Genomic DNA, 25328 nt, shown 5'->3' on the forward strand with positions numbered 1-25328 from the left:
GCAAGAAACCTTGTGCTCCCAAACCCAGGGTTTCCAACAAGACTGAATTGATCAACCAGCCATCTTCATATCTGGGAGGGAGTTGCAATATACACCTAGTTTTTTTCATTCTTCTTAATTCGAGCAAGGCCAGCACATGTGCTTGGTAGTGGATCTCATCTATGCTGGGCACTATTTCATGGAAGTCAGGTTTCTGTCACAGATCTAAGGCAAACATTACAATTTACAGGAAAGAAAATGAGGACATCAATACATTGTGCGTTGTTAGGACATATACAACCTTTATAACACAGTAGCTTTTATTATTATCTCTGGGTTTTCTATGTCCTTTTTGCTTTGGACCATCCGCAGTTCCAGCTGGGCTGAATTGGGTTTGTTTCCTTTTCCAGCTTGGGCTTAAAAACAAAAGCAACAAAGAGACTGAAATGCCACAGGTGTTTAATTTTAACAAAACAGCCCAGAAGAAAAACTTGTCCCTCCCAGCCCCACACTCCTTCCCACCCACCCCCAGATCAATATGCTTGAATCTCAGCTCTACTACAATTCAGGATGCAAGAAGAGCACTGCAGGATCAGACCAAAGGACCATCTAATGCAGCCATTTGTTCTTCTCATTGGCCAGCCAGATGCCTTTGGGAAGACCACAAGCAGTAAAACAACACACCCTCACTCTTTGTTTCCCAGCAGCATATGGCCTCTGAACACAGAAGTACAGTTTAGCTGTTATTTAAAGCCGTCCAAGCCATCTTGGGCAGCACACCGTAATTTTTTTGTTATCTTGAGGATGGAGAACCTGTGGCCCTTCAGATGCTGTTGGCCTCCAACTCCCAACAGCCCCAGTCACAATGAATAAGGGTCAAGGATTCTAGGAGTCGTGGACCAGGAGCATCAGGAGAGCTGCTGGATCAGGCCACTGGCACATCTAGTCTAGAATCCTGTTCTCACAGTGGCTCCCTGGAAGCTCACAAGCAGGACCTGACAGGAACAGCACGCTCTGCTGGGCTTTCCAGCAACTGGCATTTAGACGCATGCTGCCTTCAACAACGGAGGTAGAACGTAACCAGAATGGGTAGTAGCCACTGATAGCTTTATCCTCCATGAATTTGTCTAACCCTCTTTTAAAGTCATCCGAGTTGGTGGCCATCACTATTTTGTTGGATGACTCCCTGAGGGAAAAATACAGGGTTTCTATTTCCCGTCTCTAAGCCAATGTGGTGCCTTCCAGATGTACAACCCCCATAATCCTTGACTCTTGGTGATGCTGGCTAGGGGTGATTGGAGTTGTAGTCAAACTATCTAGACGGTATTATGTTGGCCACAGCTTCTCTAAACCATGCATACTTTTATTAGCATCTTTCATGCCCCTCCCCTCAGAATAGTCTTCCCAACCCCGAAGAGTAAATAAGGCCCTTCCTCTTGGTCATACACAATTACATTCAACACAAACTGCCACTTCTTTGACTGCATTAAAGCCGATTATAATAGAGCACAATTCAAAATATTAACTGATGTGCATGATCTATGTAGCATTGTTTTACAGAGTGGAATTTGTTTTTATATATAATTTTTTATTTAAACTTTTCAACGCACAATGCAATAAACACCACCAAACTAATCTAAATAAAAATAAAGAAGAAAGGGAAAAGGGAAACAAAAAAGAAAAGGAGAGAGAAAAACAAAAAACAAAAAGAGAAAATAGAAGGGGAGAGAGAGAGAAAAAATAAAATAAAATACAGAGCTCTCTGTCATGGGTAGATCTTAACCCTTATCTCACACAATAGGGGGTAGACCCTCCCAGCTCTCACCTGGGAGATTTACAGAGTGGAATTTGTAAGTATTGCTCCTTATCTGCCCTTTAATTTGTAAGTATTGAGCCACTGCATGAAATTAAAGGAGTAATAGATGGTCAATTTAAAATCATGTTCATACCAAACTCAACTGAATTGTATATGGGCTGTACTCCTCCGCTATGCCCCCTCCCTAATATGTATTTTCCAGTAATGGTAAATGAATGAATTCAGAAGCATGGTGTAAATAGGTTACCCTTTGCACACGTTATGGTTCTCTGCAAAACATGCTGCATGGCTGACACTGTCTTTTCACATGCCACCTGCAATTGGAAGGAAAATATTTCAGTTTCATTGGCACTTTATTGACTCAGGCCAGTAGCACTACTGCTTTACTGACACTTAAGACAATTTGTTGGAGCTGTTCTCTTCGAAACATGTGCCCATGGGGGAGAAGCATTAAATTTAAATGCAATTTCACTAGGAATACGCAGGAGAAACTGAGTTGTAGGTAGCAGGCTTTATTTCTAAACAAAGCCTTTGGCATGTTATATTCTATTATTCCCCAAAATGAAAGCTTGAAGACAGAGTGGTATATAACACAATACAGATATTCTGGGTTTCAGCATTTAGTGCATAAAATATTTTAACATGGTATTCTCTTGCTTTTTCAGAAATTTTGAGACAATACTTCAGAACGCTATAGTTGCTCATAGTATGTGCAAACATATGATGCTGTTGCCTTATACCAGATCAACCTATCAGTTCATCTACAACCACTCCCACCTCAGTATTGCCTATTCTGACTTGTAGCAACCCTCCAAAAGTGTCAAGCACCAGTATTTTCCAACCCTACTGCCCAAAAACCTTCTACGTGGAGAGTATTTTAACTTGTATGCACCCTTTTGTTTTATTTTGACACTTCATTGCCTCTGTTCAAGCTGATTTTGCAGGTTTCCATAGCCCTTACTCCACCTAGGAACTAGCACCCAGCAGCATAACCAGCAGTGATGCAGTAGATGGGTGTATAATTTGACTCTGGAAGTGCATGAATCCAACACTATCACAGGCTCATTCTCATACCACTAACCTATGGTTTACTGTTACATCTGAACAAGGGCGGGCATTCATCCTCTGTTGTTTTATATGGCCTCATTTCCTGATCTGAGTCCTGTCGTCTTCATTTACATATTTACATACTAAGAATTTGAAGTAAAGAAATGAGAATATTTTTTCTGTCATTGAGGCAAGAAGGAAAACTGGAAAAAGTGTCTGCCCATACTTTTAGATTGTCTGGATGCTTGTGGGTCCAGGCCAAGAGCATGGCAGCAAACAGGTCTCCCGTACCAACGAAGACAGCATCTACTTTAGGAGACTCCATTCGGATCCTCTGTGTCACTGTGGTCCCATCTTCTGAAGCTGTTAAGGAAGGCTCATATTTATATTCTTCCCAGTTTAATGCAATCAAACAGGAATCCTAGGTTAACTCGTAGATGGGCAACATAGCAACCATGCACCAAATACATGTGTCTACAAGTGAGTTCCTCTAAATGCGAAGGCAGGCTCTGGCAAATTGAGCAGACAAGGGCGATTGTGGTCCTTTCCTTTGGGCCACACCAGCTAGGCCAAGAGCGGGGGTCTTGGTTGTCTGAGCAGCCCATGTACTCCTTACACACTGCCCAGGCTTGCACCCCAGGGAGCTCACTTCAGTGCTGTTAATGCAGTGAGTTGACTTCACCCCCGGGGTGCACTCCATTTTCCCTCGAGGTGGATGAATGGATGCCAACAACAACAAGTGTCTGCAAAATGTATTAGTAACATCTCAAAATAAAGGCAGCTTTGATTTATTTTTACATGTATCTGTATTTATGTATGAAACTTAATTTTCAATAAATGTTCTCCTTTATTGTGGCGTGTATTTTTAATGTGTATGCATATGACAAAGCAGGGCTTTCTCACGTAAATAAATCAACCAACTTACTTTTCCTGTGGCTTCCTAATGCTATCAGGTAATCATCTCCTGAAGGTGCCTGGAGGTCTGAGCTGGTGATTACAACAGTCTCGGGTCCCATATTGTGGAGCATATCCATTACCTTTCCATGGACCAAAATATCACAACAGTTAATGCTCATTGAAGGATAATGACAAATAGTTAAATGTCCCAGCATTTCTCTAAAAGGCAGGCACTAATATAAAATACAAACTTACAAGTATGTTATATTTAACATTAAAAAGTTTGTATTAGTGAGAGCCACTATTTTTAATACCCTCCACATTGCTTTTGACAATTTGGGCTCTTACAGTGCAATTTTATACATGTCTGCTTAGAACAGGGGTTGTCAACCTGGTCCCTACCGCCAACTAGTGGGCGTTTCAGGATTCTAGGTGGGTGGTAGGGGGTTCTACGGCACAAGCTGAATCCTCCTTCCATCGAACACTGGTGGGCAGTAAGGAAATTTTACCATCAAGAAAGATGCATTAGTGGGCGGTAGGTATAAAATGCTTGACTACCCCTGGCTTAGAAGCAAGTCCCCTTGCTTTCAATAAGTCTTATTCCCAATTAAGTTGGGATAAGATTGCTGCCTTGGAAATAACTCTTATAACAAAAAGAAAGGAAAGCAGTCTTCTTTCTCTAGGACAGGCATCCCCAAACTTCGGCCCTCCAGATGTTTGGGACTACAATGGGATCGAGCAAGCAGACAGATTGATAGAAAATTCTTCTGTAAAGATTTTGGAATGTGACTAGAAAATCTATAGACCTAAAGTTAGCATCTTATTAACTTGTCAGGCAGTCCAGAGACTATTTAACTTGGGCTTGCTTCCATTAATGAGACTGAAAATGGCAAACAAAGCATTATAATTAGCAATGGAAGACAGGAGGGGTATTCCCTGGTGACTCCAGAAGCACTAAAAAAAAGGAGAATAAAGATAAAAATAGCTGTAATAGTCGGGAGATGCTTCCTGCTGCAGGGGAAAAGTGTAATCTGTGGGCTGACATTCAATTGGCTTTGCTGGGAGAAAAACTGCAAAGATCAGGGGCCTGTTTATTCTTGGCATCAGGATATTTGTCTAGACAGAACCTAATTAGCAAAACTTAACATCAGAGGACTTTACTTACAGGAATCAATAGCATTCAGTAGATTGCTGGAATATCTACGCTTCAGCACCCAATTATCCCATTTATAGACAGGGTGTGCTTACCAGAAATTTAAGACTGCAATCCAATGGTAAATTATATCTATAGGACTTCCATAGCCATATCAGTGCAGAACTGTGTCATGAAAACACATTTATGACCATAACTATTAGCACAGTTGTTCCCAAATATTTTCCTCCTCCACAGACCACTTGAAAATTGCCAAGGGTTTTGGAGGACCATTTTTGGGTTGTTGTTTTTTCTGCTTCTTGTAGCAGTTGTAATGTGCTGCGCTACAGATGCTGTATGTTTTTTGATTACACCTCTATTGCTTCTTTTATTTCCCATATATTGCATTTTATGTGAATTCCATAGACTTCAAATTGCAATACAATACAAGAAATAAAAGCATCAATAAAAATACAATTAAAAATCAATATGAATATTTACTGTGTGGAATTTCCCACCTGCCTTCTTCAACCACAAATCCACACATATGCTGCAGACCACAGTTGAGCAACCCCTGATCTAGCACATAATTATCACAGCAGTAACAGTTACTACACGCTTACAATAGTTCTATCTCAAAACACAATTATTCCGATTTATCTTTTTATACAGCACATTTTTTAAATGTGCAGCGATACTCCACAATTGCCACTTTAGTTTAGCATCACAGTTTTCTGTGCCTGTTAACTGAATCTGCCTGGCTTGGATGCCAGCCTGGTTCTTTCTTCTGTCAACATGAATCAAAGCCTAAAGGAACAGCTCGCCATGCATCCATAGTGCACTGACAAAACTATCTTCTCTTTTCTTAATAACAATAGGGGGGGGGACCTACCAAGAGCAAGAACTCAGGGCTCCTTCCATACCACTTACTGAATGTCACATGAGACCCTGGTTTGCTGGCAATAGAAGCTGTTCAACTTATCATCTTTTCTTGTGGCTGATGGTTAAATTAAAGGGGGCTTCTTTGTGTGTTGCCAAGAATTTGTTTTGGAAATAAAGTAGTGTCAGGAGCTAAGAAGATATGGAATCAGGAGACTTGAACAAAGACATAATTGCACTAAAGGATCTTCTTAGTGAAGTGTCTTAGTCAACCTTATTTTAAAGTCAGGATTGCCATATTTCAAAAAGTGGAAATCCGGACAATTTACGAAAATTCAGTCCGGACGCCATTTTCAACGGGCAAATCCCAGCTGTGTCCAGGAAATTATGGACATATGGCAGCCCTAGGTAAAGTGGAACATGCTTTATGCTCATTTCCTACTATTGTTGTCACAGCACCAGCATGTAAGCACCAGGGGGCAGTACTGCAAAGTAAAACAATGCTGAAAATCGATTTTGAACTGCAAGTGTTGTTTTCTCCAGTGTTGAGTTCATTTCTCCGTGAATGTTTAATAAAAAAAAAAGTTGCTCTATGTGCAAAATAAAGCACTGAATCATTAACATTTTTATAACGACATAGTTAATCCTAAACACTGTGGCTTTAAGTATGGTTGAGCCCTAGTTGATACTTTAAAACAGTTGTGGGTAACCTGCAACCCTTGGGCCCAGTTTCAAAAACCATTTGCAAGTGATGAGGTTAATTCTTGGGCATAGTGTGCCATAGTTTGCTTCTTTCTCAGTCATTTTGCAGCTGCCTTTTGCTGAGCTAAACCATAGTCTGGCTTAGTGTGTCACTTGGACATGCAGCTTATTTCTCCTGGACAAACCACAAGTTGCAAGCCATAGGCCAAACTTTGGTTACCCACTTGTGGTTTGTTTGGAGAGAGCTAAACTACAAGCCTAGATTCAGACAACATGCTAAGCCAAACCCGAGCTTAACTCAGCAAAGTGCAGCACCATCATGACCAGGAAGGAGCAAAGCAGCTCCAATCTGCTCTCCAGGAGTGCACAAATTTGCTTTCTTGCACTAAGCCATGGCTTTGCTTAACATGGTTTGTGAATCGGGGCAGAGAAAAGAGGTGGTCTTGCCCACTTTTGACTCCGGTCCCACCTACACTTGTCACGCAGCCACCCCACAAATTACCCCTGAATACAAAAAAAGTTGCCCACTTATGTTTTAAAAGTTCTTACGTGCTACTAACCTGTGGTAAATGCATGGAAGCAGACCGACTGCACTAAATGTACAAATGTCTACAAGGGCCGCCATCATTCAAGCAATCACAACAACCCTTTTTCGAGCCATCACAATCACACAGCATTGGTAAGGACTGCAACAGCTGTCACATGGAGGCACCACTCCATACACTTGACATCTCACCATATTTGACCCACAAGCAATTACATGGAGGCGTTAAAAAGTTTTCACAGGGGCAGTTAGAAATCTAAGAGTTCTAGAACACTTACCTCTATAGCCTCTTTTTCAGTGTGTATCTTCCTCCCGGTAAGTAACCTACAAAGCAGGAAATAACAGTCCTGTGTCCTTTTAAAATAAGTATATTTTGCTAATTAAGATTTTAGAAATAAAATCTATAGTGCACTTTACTGGGGAACATCATCTTCCAACTTTAAACGAAATAAAACAAATGCCACATTGCATAAAGATTCAAACAGCTTCCCATCAAACTGTTCCTCAAAAACAAGAGACATGGTATAACAAGCCCCTATGTTGTATCCCTTGTCTCCAACATAGTATTACGGAAGCTCAAGAGTCTAACAAGTAGGGAACTTTTAACGAAGGTTCTAACAACCTTCTGAGCTACTATAAAACCCTAAGTATAATTCTGGCCTCTTTCTTTTGTTTGAGGTTCATTCTTTAACCTATTTCTGTGTCATGTTTTATACAGTTCAGTGAATTTATGGGCTGCCTTGGTTCAACGGATAGAGAAAGGTTGTTCGCATAGAGTTCCCTTTTGCAGTGCTATCATAATATATTTCATTTAATTTATTTCAGGTATTTTAGCTGCTTTTTCTGACACAGTGATACTCGAAGGACAGTTCAAGACAAGAAGGTATCATACATTAATAATTCAAATTCATAAAACATTTCTAAAAGTCTTCTTACTATCTTTGGCCAAGGCCTTCTAATCAAAAGGCTCTGAATGTTGTCTTACTAAGGTGTTATTCAATGTGATAAATGTATAAGTTTGCCTTCACACTAATAAATACAAGAAGTTAATCTATGTTGCTCATCAACCCTTGGCATCTTCTAATCCTCTCAGCTAACAGACCCTGTAAAATGATAGACTCAAACAGCATATATACCCCATGTTGTTGAAACAATCCCAGCCAAACTAATTTAGCAAACTTACAAAAATTTAGATTTGTTAGCACATGATTTTATAGATGGCAAGAAATGCCAAGAATGCATTTAATATTAATTTTAATTAATTACAAGATGCAACTTATCATTTTAATCAGGATGATAATAATAATAATGAAAACAATTTATCTCTACCTCTTTAAAAATATATGAGAAAAACAATACTTACTCAGCCTCAAACTGATTAGGTGTTATTATATCTGCTACAGGCACAACCTTGTCCTTATAAACTGGAAGAAGATCCTTTGGAACATACTGTAAAGAATAAGAAAAATGATATTTCCTTTGGAAAGCTTAAGCAGGTTCTTCATTATTCAGAGTTTATTCTACAAAGTTCAAATCTTCCAAAAAAAATAAATCCATGAATGTGCAGTTCTTCTTCTCAGCTCAATCCAGAAATTGATAAGTACACTGGTGGGAAGAGATTCACGACTATTACTGCACTTGGAGATTTCATATTCCACACACACAGTTCCAGCAAACTCTGCTATTCTGCTGCAGCAGAAAGAAAGACTGCTGTGGCATTGGGGGGGGGGTAATCACCTTTTTTTTTACAAGCTACTTTCCATAAATGGATTTCCATACAGAATAGCCACCATGAAGTTGCACTTCAAGCAACCAGCACACCACACATTCCACACATGCAGACAGAGTTTTCATTCCCTGTTATACTGGTCCAGTCTGTATCTATGTCCTGAAGAAATAGAGTTTGTTTAGGCATAACATTATGCATCAAGATGGGCCAAGAGTGAGATGATTACCAACCATATAGCCTTCCCCACTCCACTTGTCACCCATCACAGGATCGCATACTGAAAGAGAAAATTAAAATTGTTAATGCAGATGCAATAATGCCACCGCATAAGAACATAATTTTAAGTAAGGTAAAGGTAAAGGGACCCCTGACCATTAGGTCCAGTCGTGACCGACTCTGGGGTTGCGCACTCATCTCGCATTATTGGCCGAGGGAGCCGGCGTATAGCTTCCAGGTCATGTGGCCAGCATGACAAAGCCGCTTCTGGCAAACCAGAGCAGCACATGGAAACGCCGTTTACCTTCCCGCTGTAGCGGTTCCTATTTATCTACTTGCATTTTGACGTGCTTTCGAACTGCTAGGTTGGCAGGAGCTGGGACCAAGCAACGGGAGCTCACCCCGTCACAGGGATTCGAACCGCCGACCTTCTGATCAGCAAGCCCTAGGCTCAGTGGTTTAACCACAGCGCCACCTGGTCAATAGATCATAACCATGCCAGGCTCATTGCAAACCTCTATGGTAGTTACAATAAATTGTTATTATCCTATGCTAGGAAATTGATCTTTGCTAAAACACCCCCCCACCCCCAAATGGCATAAACTGAACTTTGTTCAGGATCCATAAAAGGATAGAATGATTATAGGCTGTGAATCTGTCCAGTAATTTGAAGGGAACACTTCTCATACCAAGTGGCCAAATGGTCAGTCAGCAGCAACTTGAAAAGGCCCTCTTAGAACTGTTTGAAAGCAATGTTAACCTATATTGATTTCAGCAAACCAGGTCTTGTCTCATAGCTCCAGGATATCAGGCAAGACTTAAACAGCTAATGTAACAGAAGTTATTCAGTGATCTTTGAATCTGAATTCTCTCTAGCGAATGCTCCAGCACTCAGTTGCCTCTTTGAAATCAGAGCAGCTAAGTCAAGGCAGTAAGTTCCACTATAACATCAGAGAAAATCAGTCTCTTGTTGCCAGACAAAACACCCATGAGCTGTGAACTTGCTAATGCCCTTTTATTATCACTATAGCACTGCTAAGAGATTTCTCTGGTGTCCCAGCTGGTGTCATCAAAACTAATTTACCCCCAAGGAATTTCATGATCTATTTTTTATATACTATCAAGGCCATAACCACTTTTGTGTACCCTGAGCCTTTAGAGTTATGTTCAGGAGGGCCACCAATATCTTTCGTCTGGGAGATCTCCCTAACAACATCATGTAAAGTGAATAATTTGTATATTAGAAACTTACCATATACCAAATTGGAGTTCTGTTGTTTTAGCTCTTGAACAATATCAACCACCATTCCAAGGAATGATTTGTCTCTTGTGTAGCCTTTGAAGGGATAAGATGGGAAATTAAGATTATGTTGGAAAAGTATTTTCCACACCCAATTTCTGTTCAGTGGCAGCAGCTCTATGAATTGGCCTGTAGTTGTCACTTCTATAAACTGGGGTGAGTTTGCTATTTTAGAGTTTATCTGCCTGGACATGTGGAAGCCAATCTTTTTTCATAGGTCTAAGAGATCAAAGCAAAACACAAACACAGAAACCACTATAAGCTTCCAAGCAGTTTTTCTGCTAACAAAATCATTCTCTTCCCTTGAGGAAAAACAACCAAATTTTCTGTCTAGGATGCAGATTGGCTGTAGTGTTTTTTACTTTCTTCCATGTGTGACTCAGTCATCACAAATTGAAGTGCCACAGGTCACATTTTGATCTTCATTTAGTTTTTCAGCTTTGCCAGTTCAAGTGCAGAGGACTGTTATAAATGTATTCTTTATCAAGGAGAGCCCCTACTCTTGCAAAACACACACACACACACACACACACACACACACACACACACACGTCAAATGGAACCCTCCCAACTTCTCCCCCCACAACCCCTCCATAAACGAGAGTGAGCTGAAGGAAGTAATTACAGAAATGTAGAGTTGGAATGGACCCCAAGGATCATCTAGTCCAATCCCCTGCAATGTAGGAATCACAGCTTAAAAAATCCCTGACAGATGGCCGTTCAAGCTCTGTTCAAAACCTCCAAGGAAGGAGAGTCCACCACCTTTCAAGATAGTCTGTTCCACAGTTGAACAGCTTTTACTGCCAGAAGGTTCCTCCTAATGCTTAGCTGGAATCTCCTTTCTTGTACAGTAATATGATCCATTGGTTTGAGAGAACTTCTACCCTCTGGAGAAGCAGAAAACAAGCTTCCTCCATCTTCCATGTGACAGCCCTTCAGATATTTGAAGATGGCTATCATATCGCCTCTCAGTTTTCTCTGCTCCAGGCTAAACATGTCCAACTCCCTCAACTGTCCCTCATATGGCTTGGCTTCCAGACCCTTTATTATCTCGGCCATCCTCCTCTGCACACGTTCCAGCCAGAACCTTACATTTTTCTTATTGAAATATGTTTTGTTACTTTTGGCCAAGTTCTCGAATCTGCAAGCTGCAGCCACTCGGATCAAGCACCCACCCATAAGGGGCTTGTTGTGAGGCAAAGTGAATGGCACCTCAGAAACCCTGAATGAATACATAAATTGGCCCTGAACAGAATAGATGGTATGCTATTCTGCAAAACCAAATGAAGCAAAAACCCCACAGCCCCCATCTCTGCTCTTCAACACTGTTGAGTTCTAGCAGGTAATTCAGATGAAATTCAGAGCAAACTTTGCCCTGCCTATATAGGGAGTGACCCTTTATACATTTTACTCGAGAGTTATTCATTAGTTTAGAGAGATTACTTTAGTGAATAATTTACACGTCTAGTCATCTTTCCTCAGAGAGTTTAGAAATATGGCCTAAGTATCCATGCCATACATTTAAAGCACACTTACACCACTTCATGGAGAATCCTGAAAATTGTAGTTTGTTGAGGGTGCTGGGAATTGTAGCTCTGTGAGGTCATCACCCTTAACATACCAGAGCTCCCAGAATTCTTTGCGGGGAGCTATGCCTGTTAAAGTGGTGTAAATGTATGGTGTGGCAGTGACCTTAGTCTTAGGTCTAAACAAGACATAACAAGAGACACTAGGGAGACCTTAGACAAAATGTACAGTATTGTGAGGGACAAAGAGCAGCTGCTGCTCTGTATGTTTTCAAACAACATATAATCCCCAAAAAATGCAATATGATGTCACCACACTCTGAAACTCCCCATTCTCATCCCCTACCAGCCAATGATGTGAGACAGTGGCAAGGAGAAGGCCCGTGTGATAACATCACATTACATGCCGCTGTTTTAATAGGCATTATAAAGCAAAGAGCACAAAAACAGCAGCAACGCCATATCTCTTATAACAGCGACTTTAGTTCTTTAGTTCTTTGGTCACAATGTGTGATACTGAAAGTAGAGACCAAAGTCGCCACATGCAGTAGAAGCTGCTAAAAAAAATTATTTAGCAAGCTTGCCTGAACATGTAAACAAAGTTACGTATAACTGCATTTAAATTTTGATTATTTTATTTGTATATTGTTTACAGCTGCTTTATGCATGCTCCTTTGAGATTCTATGATTAAATAGTTTATATACAGTATTTGTCGATCTAGATAAATAAATGGTATTGTTCTTTGATATTAGACTAGCAATCCAAATTGGGTTCATTGGGATGTGTCTGTGTAGGGTGCCGCGTCCTGGGCCAATGTTTTCAGGGAAATTTTTATTGTTCTCTCTTCCCAAACAGTAAACAGGGCCAAGACAATGAGCAAAAATAAAGATTAAAATGAGAGTTTTAACCTCTATACCCAGCAAGCACAATGCATTAGTCAATGAATGTCTGAAATGTTATTTGTTTCACTGGTGCCATACTCTCTTCCATCAAAGCCTATTTTTCCCACTTACACACAACCCCTGAAAATATAGCTCCTCACAACTTACACTTTCCTGAAAAGCTCTGAATATGGACACAGAGCAATATCTTAAAAATCAACTTTAAATGATATAGACTTTCCAGTCTCAAAATTACCTCAATTATTTCAAACTATACTTTGAAAAAAAAAGCAACCCTGAGCCCAGATAGAAGCAGGATAAGAAATAAAAATAAGCAATAGTGCAGGTAGAAAAATATTTTAGTTGGATAGCTGTGGTTGGTAAAAGAAAACAGTTTTGTAAAGCTATTCTGTCATTTTGCACATTAAGATTTTCCTCAGGGGGGAAATTAAAAAGGTCTTCAAAACAAATGGAATCTGTTTATCCTGAAAATTCATTGCCACATCAGTGCAATCTCATTCACTTTGTTATTAAATATTTCCTTTACCTCCAAGAACTCCATGGAAACCAGAGCAGGGGGAAATAAACTGTCAGCTGTGCAATACCCTTCATGGCAGAGTAGCCTTTATGGGCGATAATTCTGGACCTGTATCATTAAATTTCCCCGTTATCCTCGGCTTTGAAACCACCTCCCTTCTTGAGGAAGTTATATAAATCAATATGGCAATCAATTTCATCTAGCAAGTTTAGAACAAGCCTATTCCCTGCAGTAAGGAATACAGAAAATGAAATTTAAAACATATGCACTGGATGCATTGAGGTGAAACTATGTTATTAACAATAATCTGCAGAAATGTGAGCGAGGGTATTTTGCTGGATGCAAAGCTTTATATTACAAGCTCCCTGCTGAGGTTGCCTTTTAAAAATGCTTCTCCTAGAGAGGCAATGTAGACATAACACTGAATTATCTCTTAACCACGTTTAAGAGAGTGAGAGGACACCGTTTGTTTTAACAACAGCTACCGTATGTGTTTGCCCCCAGCGTACGTATTTCAGGTTCTTTAGTGGCCACGATAACACTCTCGAAAAAACTAAGAAACTTACCTGTAAGTACATAATCATAATGATTTACATTGTTCAGTTTCAGTCCTTCATATAGTTCATGAAGTTCATCTGAATTTAACACCTGCCCCTTCCAGTGATCATAACCTGAGCAAAGAAAGAGACAAAATAATGTTATAGGCTGCATGGGTGCCCCTGGTGAACTGGCCTGTACCCTTTTCTCATTTAGATTGAGCTAACCCTTGCTATAATGTCTGTGTGGGGAATTATCTCAGGTTTGGGGAATTGTGCAGCAGGTGGTGGCAGGTAAATTGACAGCTTGAGGAACGGATACCCATGAACACCCAGCTGGTACTACACATATTGAGGTCTGCAGAGCTACCTTTAGGCTGTCACTACGAAGGTGATTTGCTCCAGACCTCTCTCCTGAGGGATCTTTGTAATATAGACTGGGTGATCGGCAACCCAATCATTCCTGGTGATGAGTGGAGGAAGAGTGCTGCCTTCATTTTCTGATGGTGTCCACACTACTAGGAACTGTCCCTCTACTCACCCAAAGACCCATAGCAGGCTGCAGTGTTCAGAAAGCCCTGTGGGGTGGATGCAATCAGGTCATAGGCCATATCTGACCTACAAGACAAAGGTTCCCCATCTAATGACACATATTTACATCCAGGCCTTTGGGGAAAATTGAGGTGTTTCAAGTCAGTTATATTTATATTGTCGATTGATGGTTGGTTTATTGTTTATTTTGAATTCATGTTCAGTGTGTATTATAGTGTTTTTTTTAAATTAAAAGTTATTGTTTTAATTCCATATACTGTATTGCAAACTGCCCTGGCATCTTAACTGATGAAGGGCAGTTTAAAAATGGAATAAGCAAATAATAAATAAAGCAATGGCAGTTACAGCCTGAACACTGGAAACAGAGGGAATGATTGACTCCACAGCATCTCCAGCACAATAATCTCATTAAAACTGAAATTATTGTGGCTGGTTTTGTAGGGGAATGATTGAGAGCACTAAAACAAGATTAATCTAGTACTTTCTGACCCAATAAATGCATTTTCGAAAGGAAATAAATCAACATTAATAGTCCTGTTATTATTTTGTGAAAGCAACTGGGGTTTTCCAAATATAGAACCAGAGGAAAACCAATCACATTCTACAAGTGAAAGAACAAAAGGGTGTTCCTCAAGCCACCTGACGCATGAAATCTATCATCCGGCTATAATACTTCCCCACATTAGCTTTGGTTAGGGAGTTCACCCATCTGCTTTCTCTGACCCCTTTTATAAACCTAATTGCAATTTGGCATCTGATGGTACAAAAGTTCAAAGATGAACAGAAGCAGTGCCAAGAACACTTTTGAATAAACTCTGAGAGGGAGGGAAATAGCCAAAGAGCATTCAAGGACACAGTACCCCATTGTGACTGGCAGGAGGTACTGGGCAAGCAGTAAATGGGTCAGCATACTATAATATGTTATCCTTGGAAACAAAGGTCCAAATTTCCACTCTTGTTCCTCAAAAAACAAAAAAGGGGGAAAGCATTTTCCTTAATTCTCCATGCTTAGATCAACACAGTTTTGCAAATTTATTAGCCTTGTTCAAATCAGAACTGGTTCTGCAACAATAGGCATGGAGGATAGCTTTGCACATGCCTTTAAATCTCTCTGCTCTATGGTCTTCTTGGTGCCTGGGTGCTGAGCTCTTGATCTGTTGTTAACCAATAAATACAACCATGCTGCCTCCTGGTATTAGGGTAGACCTGTTGCAAGGTTCCCCACACAGGATGCTACAGAGAATGTCTGAGTTAGCATCAGCACTCTGCAGCACGCCTCAGTGGGAAATGTTTGGCTGGAAGCATGTGCTTAAGCCGTATTCAAGAGTGAGGATTCCCGTTGTGAGAAGCCCTCTTTGGATCCCAGTCCAACTGCATCCCCAAACGTGAAACCAAACAATGCATCTGACTTTACAACACACACCTGTTTTGCTTTTTAAGCATAGGAAGCAAACCAAATGAGTCCTTTATATGCATGCTAATAACAAATCTGCCAAACTGTTAAGAGCAGGCCAGAAGCCTATCAGGGTCTATTTCCTCCCCCTTCCCCCCAAAACATTTATATTCATACACATGAGAGAGAGCGTGACAAACTGAAACTGTCTCTCCCCCCCCCCGTTTCTTAAAAAAAGAGCATCTACGTAGGCTGTGTGACAAGCTCCTTTTATTCGAGCGTGCAGCACAATGTCGTTTGGAGGTGAGTCACTCACTCTAATCATACAGTAAATACTCCTCGCCAGGCAACTTAGCCAACAGAGCTCCCTCGGGGCTCCAGCTTAAAATGCTCTCTCTATATCAGGAGGATTAAAAGAAGCATATTCTTGAGCATCACAAATAGCATATCAACATCTTCCTTTTCGTTAATGTAAGGAACAGAGTGATTCAGAAAAAACAAGTGTCCATCAGAAGATGTTTTAATATATGCTCCTTATCTCTCTCCTCCCTCTTTTGCCAATATCAGGAAGTCAACTTCTTTGAAGGAACCATGAAGTCTACCGTATGTATGAGCAGGTGCTTATAGTGACAGAGGACAGTGTCAATTTGCCACTGGGTAGCCTCAGACAAATTACTATCAACCTTAGTACCTCTTACCATTCTTGTGGAGATTTTAAAAAAGCTACCTCTACAGGCTCCTTGGAGGAGAACCAAGGAGGAAATGTAATACATACACAAACAAACAAACAAACAAACAAACAAACAAACAAACACTCAAAGCATTTGATTGTCAAATCCTTCATCACTCACTGGGGTTGCTGTTTCCAAAATTTTTGAAGCAAAGTAGTTTCCCTTTAAAACATGTTTTTTTTTAATGGCCGCTGGAAAAGGAGGAAGGAAGATTTTGCCCACTGTGTGAAGCAGCGGCAGAACGTGCTTTAATGGCACCTGGGACGCGCACACGCGCGCGCTGGGAGGGCGGGGATCAGAGGGTGAAAGGAGCCCACCACACGCCAGCTGAGCCTTCGGGGCCAACACTGTCAGAGCAACACCAGCCACAAGCTGCTTTCCAAGGCGGGAATGATCAGACTCTGGTGAAAGTCTGATGCAAGAGTCTGTTCTTTATGCTCCTTCGATATCGCATAAAGCTTGCTCCTCTCAATACCAACAAATAAAGAGAGGTAAAGCCATCCTAACCTTGCCTAGGGGACCGTCAGAGCAGTAGAGCCGCCACCACATCAGAAGGCTTTGTTGGCTCTTGCTGGTCTGGGTGGAAGGTGAGAGGCGGTTTCCTTGTTGTTCATGATGATGTTGTTGTTTTGCAGCACCAATTCCAGGCTGGCACAACAGAGAAGATCCATCTGACAATGGACCAGCATAGGAGTCAGTGGATTCCTGTTTGAGTCCGGCTCTATCCCTGAAATGCCCTGTTTGGGGGCTTGACCATAGCTGCCAAGTTTTCCCTTTTCTCGCGAGGAAGCCTATTCAGCATAAGGGAAAATCCCATTAAAAAAGGGATAACTTGGCAGCTATGGGCTTGACACTAACTACTGTTAATGGGATGAACACCAGCTGTAACCACCCATCCATTCAGGTCTCCACAGCAGCAAGAGAGAGACCAGCACAGAGACCAATTCTAATCCCTCCTCAAGTCATCAACACTGGGGAGTTAGGAATGGTCCCTGAGTGTTTTGTATTCTTAACATTTACCGGTATTTAGGATTATACATAAGAATGCAAGAGGAACCTGCTTGAGCGGGTCAGAGGCCCATCTAATCCAACAACATGTTCTCTCACAGTAGATTTCATATGTGCCTATGGTAGGCTTGGGGAACCTTTGGTCCTCCAGATGTTGCAGAATTACACCCCAGATAGAATGGCCAATAGCCAGGGATGATGGGAGTTGCAGTTTACAACATCTGGCAGGTCAAAAGTTTCCCTATAGAGAAACAGGCCCTGGGAACAAGAGCACTTTCTCCACCTACAATTTCCAACAATGGTATTCAGACATGCTGCCTCTGGCAGTGGAGGCAGAGAACAGCCTTTTCCTCCATTAATTTGTCGAATCCTCTTTACAAGTCATACAAGTTAGTGGCCACCACTACCTCTTGTTAGAGAGAATTCCATAATAATTTCTTTCCTCTGCCCTGAATCTTCCAACATTTCTAGTTCTAGCATTATTAGATATGGAGAAAAACTTTTTGCTATCCACTTTCTCCACACCATGTCTAATTCTATACAACTCTCTCATGCCTCCCCATTCATATTTTTTCTAAACTAAAAAGCCCCAAATTTTGTCACCTTCAATTCAACCCCTTAATCCTTTTAGTTGCCTTTTAATGCACCATTCCCAGCTCCACAATAGCTGTTTTGAGGTGAGGCAACCAAAACTGTACACAGTATTCCAAGTGCAATGACAGCATAGATTTGTATAATGGCATTATGATGTTGGCTTATTTTCATTCTTTGTCCTAATGATCCCTAGCATGGATTCCTAGTAGCTGCCAAACACTGGTCAACATCTTCATTGAGCTATTCACTTTGACCCAAAGTTCTTATTCCTGGTGAGTCACCACAAGTTCAGATTCCATGCGTGTATACAGTCATACTTCAGGTTACAGACGCTTCAGGTTGTGTCTTTTCGGGTTGCGCACTGCGCGAACCCAGAAGTACTCAAACGGGTTACTTCTGGGTTTCGGCACTTGCGCATGCGCAGAAACACTAAACCGTGCTTTGCGCATGCACAGAAGCGCCAAATCGCAACCCAAGCATGCGCAGAGGCGGCACTGCGAGTTGCGAACGTGCCTCCTGCACTGATCACGTTTGCAACTCGAGCGTCCATTGTTTGTTGAAATTAAGATCCCCCCCACAATCTGTATCTCTTTACACTTGCTTACCACTGAATTGCATTTGCCATTTTACCACCCACTGACTCAGTTCAGAGAGATCCTTTTGGAGCTCTTTGTAATCACTTTTACTTTTAACTACCATGAACAATTTGGTACCATCAGCAAACTTGGCTACCTCACTGCTCATCCCCAACTCTAAAACATTTATAATCAAGTTAAAAAGCACAGGTCCCAATACTGATCCTTGGGAGAATCCACTTTCTACAACCCTTCATTGGGAATATCCATCCCCTTTTCCGTAAAATAAAAGCATCTCAAGAGAATAGATATATGCATATACTTACCTGTATGATTTGAAAACTGGACAGAGTTCACAGTATCTATTTCAAAGCCCAAAACCTGCAAAAACAAAAAACAAATAATACTTATAAACGAAATTCCTCCTTATTCTAAGGTAGCAACGTATTTCTGTGGCCCACTATGCATTTAGGTACAGTATGTTGATTACTAAAAGCTGGGTAAATAAGCAAACTCATAAACAATAAAATGCTTCTGCTGGAAGTCTCCCTTCTTGTGTCAACACACACAGTTGAAAGATACTGATGAATAAACTAAAATAGAAGGTAAACAGGGCAAACCTGTAAAGACAATATTGTTGTTGTTTAGTCGTTTAGTTGTGTCCGACTCTTCATGACCCCATGGACCATATTACAATATTACAGCAATAATAAGGACAGAAAGAGAAAAAGGTAGAAAATATGAATGTGCAGTTCTCAGGATCCCAAGGGCCTAAAAGGGGAAACTCTTGGAGGATGAGGGAAGGTTGTTTACAGCAAACATTAATATTTTGAAAGAGTGCAAAATCTAATAAATAGCATTCCTTTGCGGTGACTATATTTGATATTGCACATAATTATGACGCAACATGCAAAAAACCCCTCCCTGAAAACAGCCAAGTCTGGGAGGGAGGAGCAGGTGAGATAGATATGTGTATGGTATTGTAGCAAAGAGGCAAATAACTCTTTGCAGTAGCAACAGAGATAACAGTAAATATATATTTATCTGATATTTCAAGGCATGCTACATTTCCATCCACTGCTTAAGTCTTAGGCTGCAAATATGATGGAAACATCTGACATTTAATATATTTGCTCTCAAACCTCTCTCTGTAGGAACAAAATAGTCTTCAAAATAAAGCTACTATATACAGCAGAGTGAGTCACAGGGAGACAATAGTAATAGTGCAGAAATAATCGTGTATGATCCATTTTCAAGCAAATTTCTGGCAGTTTAATTGAAGCTTTGCTAGTCACGCTGTACACTGGGGGACATTGTGTCTTCCTTACCATGACAGGGTAGCCCCTTCATGTAAATTTAAGCCACATAACTAGGCTATGCCATACTAAAGTAAGACTCATACTCAGATTCATCAGCAGATTGCAAGATCTCCCCCCCCCCCTGTGGCCTAGGGAAGTGTAAAAATTGGATGAATTGCAGCAACCATTGATAAAGCTGGCTTCTTGCTTCTAAATGCAACCACAGCTGCATTAGCTTTAAAATATGGGAATGACAGTTTATTAGAGCCCTCATACACTCCAACGATTTGCTCTCACAAAGGCAGCTGTGTGAATGTGGCTCCCCAAGACATCCATGCACACATATCCTGACAGCATCTATGGTAGGGTATATGTTGTTGTTGTTGTTGTTTAGTCGTTCAGTCGTGTCCGACCCTTCGTGACCCCATGGACCATAGCACGCCAGGCACTCCTGTCTTGCACTGCCTCCCGCAGTTTGGTCAGACTCATGTTCTTGGCTTCGAGAACACTGTCCAACCATCTCGTCCTCTGTCGTCCCCTTCTCCTAGTGCCCTCCATCTTTCCCAACATCAGGGTCTTGTTGTCTTTAGGGTATATAGCCCCCTGGATACTTCCCAGCAAAGGAAAACTACCGTAATGTGAACTGTTATTACTGCAGCAAAACACAGAACCATAGAGTTGGAAGAGATTTGTTTGTGTACTGGTCACAACAGTCTTCAAAATGAGACTACATATTGCAATGCATTTGATGTCCAAAGACTACACTGGTATAGAACAAGGCAGCTAATTGGTATTAAAATACAGTAGCTCCACTGGCTTCTTATTTGTTTGTGACCAAAATGAAAGTGCGGATTTGATAACCTCTAAGACAGGCATGCCCAACAAGTAGATTGTGATCTACTGGTGGATTGTGGGGTGTTCCTGGTAGATCCTGGATGACCTCTGGCCCCTCAGCGATCTCCATACAGGAAAAAAAAACGACAACAAAAAAACAAACAATTTTGGCTCACTAAAAAAAAACCTCCACAACTTTGGGTAGATCACTGCCAGTATTTTTATGGCAATTTTAAAAAACTGTGAGTAGATCGCAGTCTATTGGGAGTTGGACGTCCCTGCTCCAAGAGACCGTTATAGCTTGGGACCTGGATATCTGAAGGACCACCTATTTCCATACAAACTTTAAATAGATAGGTAGGTAGATAATATTTATTAATGTCCAACACTAACCAGTAATAAAAATACTGGTAGGTTGAAACAAAATGGCACTTGGAGAAAGGCCGTTTTTGAGCTCTGTGGTTTATTGTATCTTATTTTATTTTGGCTAGTTTTAAAGTTTAGTCACACTTAATACAGTGGTACCTCGGGTTACAAACGCTTCAGGTTACAAACGCTTCAGGTTACAAACTCCGCTAACCCAGAAATAGTACCTCAGGTTAAGAACTTTGCTTCAGTATGAAAACAGAAATCGTGCTCCGGCGGTGTGGCAGCAGCAGGAGGCCCCATTAGCTAAAGTGGTGCTTCAGGTTAAGAACAGATTCAGGTTAAGAACGGACCTCTGGAATGAATTAAGTTCTTAACCAGAGATACCACTGTTTTAATTGTGACATATGTGGACTTTTCCTAGATCAGGGCCCAAGTTAGTACAGCTTTCCTAATGGATTGTTTTTTAACATGCAGTATTAAAAGTTACCGTACTGATATTAATATTTTTTAAGCTCCTTGTGTGATCAACATTTGTAGAGCTCCTTTACTAGTGAAATCTCATTGTGAGCAATTAGAATAATGTAAGTCAGCTAAAAGCCTGAGTGGAATAAGCAAGCACTTATGAAACTGGATCCATATGGTCATTGTACACAGTTTAATTGAAGAAGAAAGAATTCAAGCTGGTAACCGTTTGTCACGGTTCACTAAAGCAAGCAGTAGCTATAGTTATTGCCTGATAAATGCAGTGAAGGCCACCTCAAAATCACCACTGATTGCCTCATAGACCATTGCAATGTGATGAATGCCCTTTAGCCAGGCACTGAATATTTCACCTGTCACACACAAATGCACTCAAAACTGTATGCACTTCTGAAGTCAATGTGCTCCATGCAGTATAGGAAGATGTGTGTGTTTTATATAAGTCCATGCAAGCTCGCTTTCTTCAAGGACTATTTGAAATTCAACCAATATGTATCTGTCTGTCTGTCTGTCTGTCTGTCTGTCTGTCTGTCTGTCTGTCTGTCTGTCTGTCTGTCTATCTCTTCAACTTCAGAACAGTGGAGACAAAGAAAGTGCTGAGGAAATAATTGCAGAGCCAAAATGGTAAAGAACTCTAAAAGATAAAACACTTCCATAGTAGCTACTTAAAATTCCAACTCCATCTTAAAGACAAGCTGGCCACCACCAAAGGGGGGGGGAACACTATTCTACTCTGTAATGAATTATTGCTTTGATTAAATAGTCATTAGAAACAAGAAGAATGCATTACTACGATTTCTAATAGATACAGATAGCCAAACAAGTAAGCCACAGCGTTTACTGGTTGTACAACAGCAGGTTTAAATTGCCTCGTATATCAGTGTCTGAATGCAATCCAAAAGGTTTGTAACTATAGTAAAAGCCTATACACAAGCCCAAGTCTTTACAAGCCAGGATCCATCTCCACTACCCATCTCATGAGTACAGGCGTAATGCATCTCATTTCGCCGCCTGAGGCAAAACTGGAAGTGCCACCCTGCTGCCGCCACTACCACCATACCTGCTGCTGCTGCCACTGCCTACACTCCCTGCTCTGCTGCCACGTGCCCTGCTGCATTGGTCACTGGCAGAGAAGAGTTGCCGCCATCAGTGCCCTGCAATCCTTGGATGAAGGAGGGTATAGAAATTTAATAAATAAAACATTTTGGCCTAGTCCCCCTTCATATTCCCAATTCCAATGTGATAACTGAACATATGAACTCAGCAATCTACTTTATACAGAGTCAAAGCATTAATCCATCTAGCTCAGTATTGTTTACAATGACTGTGAGTAGCATTCCTGGGATCTTTTGCTTGCAAAGCATGTAGCATTCTACTAAGCAACAGCTTTTCCGTAGCACAACTTGTATGGAGGGGAGAAGAGAATGGCTGATTTGAAGACTGGGAGGGTAGTCAGATCTGCGTTTGATGGGGAGCCTTGAGCAAAAGGAATTTTTGTTACAAGCCACCTATTCTGACATCCACCCTGTGTAATATCATACTACCAAGCATAGGTTCATTGTGATCTGTTTCAGATAGCTGGAGGTTTTAGTTTTCCCAACAGGGCTCACGTGACTAGATCACATATCTTTTGACAGAATTGTTCAGAAAATTACGTAACCATTTTTAAACGTTCATCCATCTCAGCAATGTGTAAACATGTGCTAATCTGAGTACCGAGTCTGATGACTGCAGACCACACAGGACCAAGATGAGCAATGTCTGCAATGCATTCAAATACTGCAAGCAACAATGCACAATACAATACAATGCACAATACATCAGCCTTAAATAGTATCATTAGATGCAACTAGTCACTTCTATGCCCAAAACAAGCTCCCAATTTTCTATCTCTTCACCAAACAAACTTAAAGAGGAATATCTTAAACTTTGGAAGAATGGGTACGTTATCCATGCATTGATCTTTCGGGGCTGCCCAAAATATTATTATTATTATTAACTTTTGAGGATACTGCTTCTGAAATCCCAAGTTGATAGACTGCACTTACTGCTTACTATTCTGCAGAATCAGCTGAAAAGTTATGGAGCAAAACAAAAACAAAATAGAGCAGAGCCACATCAAAAACTGTTTGCCAAATCAAAGTAATGCCACAGTTTGTTTTAATCCACAGCATGCTTTAATCTCAGTTCCTCGTACTGGAACATTCCAAAGTTCCCAAAGTGTTCCAATACATGTCACCAAATTAGGAACAGTATTTAAGAGAGTGCATCTGAACAAATATGCCTGTCTTCAGTTTATCAGGATAGCAGCTTACTTGTTAATTTCCAGACAGAAGCTACAAAATGCAATTAGACAGCTTTGTGCGAGGTGGTTTTACATAAATCACTGGAGTTCCAAGTGTTGTCCTGCAGGCAAGGTTTTTCTTTAGAAGCCTAATATTTTATAGTAAAGCACTCAAACCATTTGAAAGTTATTGTGCTTTAAAAGCAACAATGGTTTCAGATACAGGAGATTTCTTTCTTAATAAGCTGCACATCTCAATATGTGATTTTTCTTCTTCTTCAGATTAAGCAGCTGTCAAGTAGGATTAACAATACATTCTGAGATTACTGAGTCTCATATCTTCAGCCAGAACTTTTTCTTCTGTATACTCCCCCTGCCCCAGCTTTGGTTGCCACCTTGAGGGGGGTGGAAATTGTAATTGCTCATTGGCACACTAATTCATTTTCAGAAGTATGAAAATCAAAACTCTTTATTCCTCAGCACTGAAGCAGAGGATTTTGAGAGGAAATAGACTAGGGGTCAACAAACTTTTTCAGCAGCATAGCTGCCAAGTATCCTGTTTCCGCCGGGAAAACCCATTTTTTCCTACCGTTTCCCGGCGGTCTCCCGTTTAGTTTTTAATCCCGATATTCTCCCTTAAATCTGCTTCTGCCGGCGGCCATTTTTCTGGTGCCGCTTTGCCCTTCTATGGGCACCAGAAAATGGCGGCGCCGGAAGTTGCTTCCACGCATGACCGGAAACGCGTAAAAGCGACTTCCGGTGGCGCTTCGCCCTTCTATGGGCATCAGAAAATGGTGGCGCCGGCGCCGGAAGTCGCTTTTACGTGTTTCCGGTCATGCGTGGAAGTGATTTCCGGCGCTGGCGCCGCCATTTTCTGGTGCCCATAGAAGGGCAAAGCGCCACCGGAAGTTGCGTTCACGCAACTTCCGGTGTCGCGCGCTGCTAATCCCGGATCTTTCCGTCCAGGACTTGGCAGGTATGTTCAGCAGGGGGGTGGTCCACTGTCCCTCAGACCTTGTGGGGGGGGGTGGACTATATTTTGAAAAAAAATATGAACAAATTCCTATACCCTACAAATAACCCAGAGATGCATTTTAAATAAAAGGACACATTCTTCTCATGTAAAAATATGCTGATTTCCAGACCGTTCGTGGGCCGGATTTAGTAGGCAATTGGGCCGCATCCGGCCCCCGGGCCTTAGTTTGGGAACCCTGAAATAGACAATGGGGAGATTTCCCACTTTGACCTTTCAGAGAAATATTGAGGTTAATTCATTAAGGAACTAAACTGTGAGGTTTCAAACATGTGGTTTTATATATACAGTAATGAACCTTAAAATTCTTATAACAACTCTAAACAAGAAAAAAAACTATAAACTGAACACAAGAAGAAAGACACCAGGATCAAATTCAATGAGATTCTGCAAGATCAATGGAGGGCAGAATCTGGCTAGCAAATACTTGTGCTGTGACATCAAAGAGAAACTC

General features: G+C 41.1%; 1 protein-coding gene across 1 annotated transcript in view; it reads right to left on the reverse strand.

Annotated features, from left to right (window-relative positions):
* Window positions 1–259: 259 nt before the first annotated feature.
* Window positions 260–25328, reverse strand: part of PDXK (pyridoxal kinase) — a 39139-nt gene continuing 14070 nt past the window's right edge. Inside the window, exons 2-11 of the mRNA XM_035116328.3 lie at window positions 18903–18957; window positions 13754–13858; window positions 10194–10277; window positions 8956–9002; window positions 8360–8445; window positions 7275–7320; window positions 3768–3879; window positions 3069–3205; window positions 2043–2109; window positions 260–395 (exon numbers count right to left, since the gene is read on the reverse strand). Of these exons, the coding sequence (XP_034972219.1) occupies window positions 283–395; window positions 2043–2109; window positions 3069–3205; window positions 3768–3879; window positions 7275–7320; window positions 8360–8445; window positions 8956–9002; window positions 10194–10277; window positions 13754–13858; window positions 18903–18957 (852 nt within the window). The 3' untranslated portion in view covers window positions 260–282. The remainder of the gene's footprint in view (window positions 396–2042; window positions 2110–3068; window positions 3206–3767; window positions 3880–7274; window positions 7321–8359; window positions 8446–8955; window positions 9003–10193; window positions 10278–13753; window positions 13859–18902; window positions 18958–25328) is intronic.

The sequence above is a fragment of the Zootoca vivipara genome, chromosome 4 (assembly GCF_965207765.1).
Source record: "Zootoca vivipara chromosome 4, rZooViv2.hap1.1, whole genome shotgun sequence".
NCBI lineage: Eukaryota > Metazoa > Chordata > Lepidosauria > Squamata > Lacertidae > Zootoca > Zootoca vivipara.